General features: G+C 54.0%; 1 protein-coding gene across 1 annotated transcript; it reads right to left on the bottom strand.

Moving 5' to 3' along the window:
* On the bottom strand, nt 301-3822 carry LOC8061714 (protein DMR6-LIKE OXYGENASE 1). The gene is made up of 3 exons (XM_002459812.2): nt 3095-3822; nt 1115-1445; nt 301-1007 (listed from the first exon to the last, which is right to left on the bottom strand). The coding sequence occupies exons 1-3, from the start codon at nt 3691-3693 to the stop codon at nt 753-755; spliced, it is 1185 nt and encodes a 394-aa protein (XP_002459857.1). The 5' UTR covers nt 3694-3822; the 3' UTR covers nt 301-752.

Raw genomic sequence — 4943 nt, 5'->3', positions numbered from 1 at the left:
CCCATTGTAGCCGACCGGGGCATCGCCACAGATCAACAAGCAATCTCCACGCTTTCCTTCAGAGCCATCGACAGACCTCCTCTTGTGGCCATCGGCAAACGTTAATATTGGTCATCGGTACGAACACGTCACCACCTCTGGACTTAGTCACATTCAATTGCCCCTCCATCGGCAACCACCTTCATCGGCAACTTCCCTGTAGACTAGTTACCGTTACTTCATCTGCCGATCTATACTTCACTGACCCCAAGTACACGTCAAAAGATACGTGTCTAAAAACGGTGTCAACACAGTGCCACATTATCAAAAATATCTTCGTGGTAATTTATTAAATGCGAATAAAACTCTCACCAAGACCTTGTAGATACCACTCGTAATACTCCACTATACAGTAACAATTTGGTTGACCTTGCACGGGCTTTTTAGCTGCTGATCCAACACTCTCTAGTTCCAGATGACGAGGCTTCGTAGCTTTAAATTTGGTCAATGCGGCTTCCTGATTTACATGTTTCTTTATTTATTTAACTGGCTAGTAGGTAGGGTACACAAAAAAGCAGCAATCCTGATGGGAGGGAGAGGAGCACGACCAGTCTCGCAGTCCGGGACGCTAAACGGCGCGCGACGGGTTTGACCGGTCAACCTGTTGGCCCGCAACCACAGGCACATACGTGTTCACATGCGTGTTGACTTTTCTCTTCCTGATGCCGACAGCTGGCGTCTGGCAAGAAGAATGCGTCCAGCTGGTATCAACATCAGCTGGTGATGAGTCTCCTGGTGTGGAGGAAGGACTTGTGCTTGCCCTCGGCCGAGGTGAGGTATTCGAGGAAGGTGGCGAAGTCCGTGTCCATGTACATCCTCGGGTTCTTGTCGTCGTCCACCAGCTCCGGCGCCGGCCCGATCACCCTCTCCGGCGGCAGGCCGTGCAGCGACGCCACCGAGATGCGCGGCCGAGACGAGTTCACGCGGACCCGGTGCAGCACGCTCTTGTACCGCCCGTTGCTGTACATCTGCAAGTTCAGCATGCATGCGTCGAATCTAATCATCAGCTTTCTTCGATGGACCACGTTTTATGGTAAACTGGTTACATGCATGTTCGTCCGTGTACACGTCGTACCTCGAAGTGGTCTCCGATGTTGACGACGACTGAGCCGGGGAGAGGGTCGACGAGGACCCACCTGTCGGCGTGCCTGACCTCGAGGCCATTCACCTGGTCCTGCAGGAGCACGGTGAGGAAGCCGTAGTCCGAGTGCGGCGGCATCCCCAGCGTGAGGTCCGGCTCCGGGCACGCCGGGAAGCAGTTGACCATGAGCATCTGCGACCCGGCGTCGCAGTCCGCCAGCATCTCGGCGGCGGCGCCGGACCGGATCCCTAGCGCCTCCAGCGACGCCTCCATGAGCTCCTTGAACAGCCGCCGGCTCGACCGCGCGTACGCCGACACCACCTTCCTGCAAGATCAATTTGCGACGGACGACATGCAAGCATGGCCTTGTCTAGTTCCGAAAAATGAAAAATTTTCGGTACTGTAGCATTTTCGTTTGTTGGTGGCAAATATTATCCAATTATAGACTAACTAAAATCAAAAGATTTGTCTCGTGATTTACAGTTAAACTGTGTAATTAGTTTTTTTCTTGTTTATATTTAATGTTTCATGTATGTGTCACAAGATTCGATGTGACGAGAAATCTTGAAAATTTTTTGATTTTGAGGTGACCTAAACAAGGCCTAAACAAAAAAATCACGTGTCATGCGTTTCTTAGAATCTGCTCTAGTGAAACTGTACTTCGACACGTGGGCTCCGTTGAGCCACTTGAAATGATGAAATCTAGTGAGTTCTGGCCAACTGTATAGCACTTGCATACATCAGGCATCATCACAGTGGCTGAAACCAAGAGAGGAGAGGGATGGCGGCGAGAGAGACAGGTACATGACCAGCCCTGTATGCGGCGGATTTGATTCGCCTCTATCCTGGCCGGCCGGCGTTTGTCTTTTTGGCGCCGGCCTATGGTGGGCTCTGCTCTGGGAATTGGGATATGCACCCGTGCCGTGCGTGTGCCTGCCACTGAGAGATTTGGTCGGGTGAAAAAAAGATCTGGGCCTCTATTTTGTTGGGTGCAAAAGATCTGGGCCTCTAGATTTTGTTGGATGTGTGCAGACGTGTGCAGTAGCTACTGAACCAGTAAGCATCGGCAAGCTCTGTTTTGCATTGCCCGCTGCTGACTGTGTATGATGCACGTATAGTTGGCCGAACGGGCGGCCCGGCTCTGGCACTATGCGGCACTATGTCTATCGTGTCGTGCCGTTTCGGGTCATCGTGCCAAACTCTCGGTCCAGGCACGGCACTATGGCTCATTAACCGTGCCGATAGGCACTGTGGCCCATCGTGCCCGTGCCGGCCCGTGGCTTCAGGAGAAGTCAAGAAGCTCATTGCGCCCTGCCTCAAAGAGAAGATGAGCGCTACCGCTGTCGTATAGTCAGGCGGGAGAAAGAGTGACCGCAACAAGGATGTGTTTGCGCCGCCGACTAGAGAGTTAGGGTTTAAAAAAGTTGTGTGATGCTTATATACATGACTCAGAATACATACAATGGTCATGATCTATCCTCAAAGCATCAGGTGATGAAAATAATCGTGCCAGCCTATTAATCGTGTCGTGCCCGTGCCGGCACTGCGGGCTGAAGTTACGGCCCAGGCACGGCACTACCACCGGACCGTGCCGTGCCTGGACTGTGCTTTTTAGTGTCGTGCTCGGGCCGGCCCATCGTGTTAGTGCCAGATGGAAATCTATAGATGCATGTACATATATACTGTCAGTGGTGTCCACTTCAACACGGATGCATGCGTTATTGATTCCTTTCACTGCATAAAGGATGTGCTAGTACTTTAATCTGTTTCCATGGAATCCTGGTTTACAGTACGTTGTTATCTGAAAGGGACATATATATGCGCATGCATGAACCGGCAGAGTATGAAGTCACTGCTGGTAATGGTAATTCTCAAAATCTTACTGCACTACTTCTTGTTTGTTGTGGCGCGCACTATCAAACTACATACCGAAACTAAAAAAAGCTGGAAAGGAAATCACCGAACCGTACGTACCTGAGATCAGTGGGCGCGTCTGGCCACGACGGGACGACGCCGGCGAGGTCGTCGGAGCAGACGAGCTTGAGGAAGTCTCGCCAGCAGAGGACGCCGTCGTTGAGCTGGTTGAAGCTGGTGCCGTAGCGCACGGGGGCACGGATGTCGGCGGACATGTAGCGCGCGCGCTCCTCGAAGGGCAGGTCGAAGAAGCGGCGCGCCACGTCCAGCATCGCGCCGCCGCCGCCGCCGTCGACGCCGTGGCCAACCACCTGGAAGATGCCGTAGTCCCTGCAGGCCGCGTCCAGCTCGGCCAGGGCGGCGGCGCGCTCCGCCGGCACGCGCAGCCGGGCCAGGTCGATGACGGGGAACGACACGCAGCTGCTGCGTGGTGGCTGCTCGTCGTCGCCGGGTGATGGACGGTCGGAGGGCGGCAGGACGTAGCGAGCGGGGAGCTTCGTAATGGTGCCGCGCTCGCACAGGTGTCGCACGCCCTTGAGGAGCAGCAGCTGCTCGTCCTCCTCCTCTCCGGCGTCCTGCTGCTCGTCTGCGTGTGCCTGCTGCTGACGAGCATGAGCATGACAGGGAGGAGTGGCCAGGTCGACGTCGAGAATTGCCATGTGTATGTATGTATGTATTATGTGTGTGAATCCGATGAGAGTGGCGAGTGCCTGCACTCAATGAACTGAATAGATTGGCTATGGCGCAAACACGTGCCAGCTGGTAGCTAGCGTGTAGAGAGCGAACGAAGCAATGGAGGAAGAGGAGGACGCGTGAGCTTGTATTTATAGGGAGGGCCAGTGCCAGGAGGGGGACTGCGCGCGTGGGTGGGACTGGCCGACTGGGAGGGACGACGACTGACCGTGACGGAAGACGAGGTGGCGACGGAGACCGGACGCTGGAACTAGCTAGCTGCGAGGACTGGGGCAAACGCTGATTTTTCTCTGCTTCACCGATCTACCTAGCCCAAAAAAAAAGAGAAATTGATAGAGGATTGCATTAACTTAAATAGATAGTTGTTGTGTATAAGTTTAGTAAGGAATAGAAGGCACACCACAACTTAAGCAGGTTTAGACGGCCACGCCATGATATGAGTGGTACTATAGTTGGCCATGCAGCCCATGGCCCGTTGACCCGGGACGCGGCCTGACATTTTGGCTCGGCCCGGCCCGACAACTACTGGGCTCAGGCCGGCACAGCCCAAGGCACCAGGCCGTGTATGGCCCGCCACCGTGGCCCATGGCACGGCTCAGGCACAGTCCGACGGTCCGGTTTTTAATGGTCTAGTAAAAAATATAGCCTACTTGTCGGCGTCTAGACTCGCGGTCTAGGCACTAACAAGTATAAATCTGCGTGACTGACCAAGCTTGGATGGTGATGCAAGTGAGACACAGAGGGTTTTATACTGGTTCGGGCTAAGAATGCCCTACGTCCAGTGTAGCTGTGGATTCTGTATAACCTTGCACCCAAAGGTGCTTGCAGTAGGGGGTACAAGCTGGTTGCGAGAGAGGGCTAAGTCCCAGGTCTCGGCTTGGTGTGGACAGAGTGCGGGCTGTCGTTCTGTGAAAGAGTGTTGTGTACGTGTTCTCCTTTCCCCCAGTTGTGAACCCTGACTCCCCTTTTATAGTCCCAAGAGAAGGCCGGGTATTTACATGAGTAGATTTCTTTTATTGAGGGGTGAAAACACAGTCCCGACCCTGTTGAGGCTGGTCCATCTCGTCCTTGTGGGATGGTTGACGACATGGCTACTCCTGTAGAGGGTTATCGAACCCTGTAGGGGTCGCGGGGGTCGGATCGCCGGCACTGCTGCATATCCTGTCAACAGTGGGAAATGACCACAAACAGTGGTGCTGATTTACCTCACCCATTC

This window comes from Sorghum bicolor, chromosome 2 (genome assembly GCF_000003195.3).
Source record: "Sorghum bicolor cultivar BTx623 chromosome 2, Sorghum_bicolor_NCBIv3, whole genome shotgun sequence".
Lineage (NCBI taxonomy): Eukaryota > Viridiplantae > Streptophyta > Magnoliopsida > Poales > Poaceae > Sorghum > Sorghum bicolor.
Note: the sequence above shows the minus strand (reverse complement) of the source record. Positions and strands in the feature narration are given on the sequence as shown.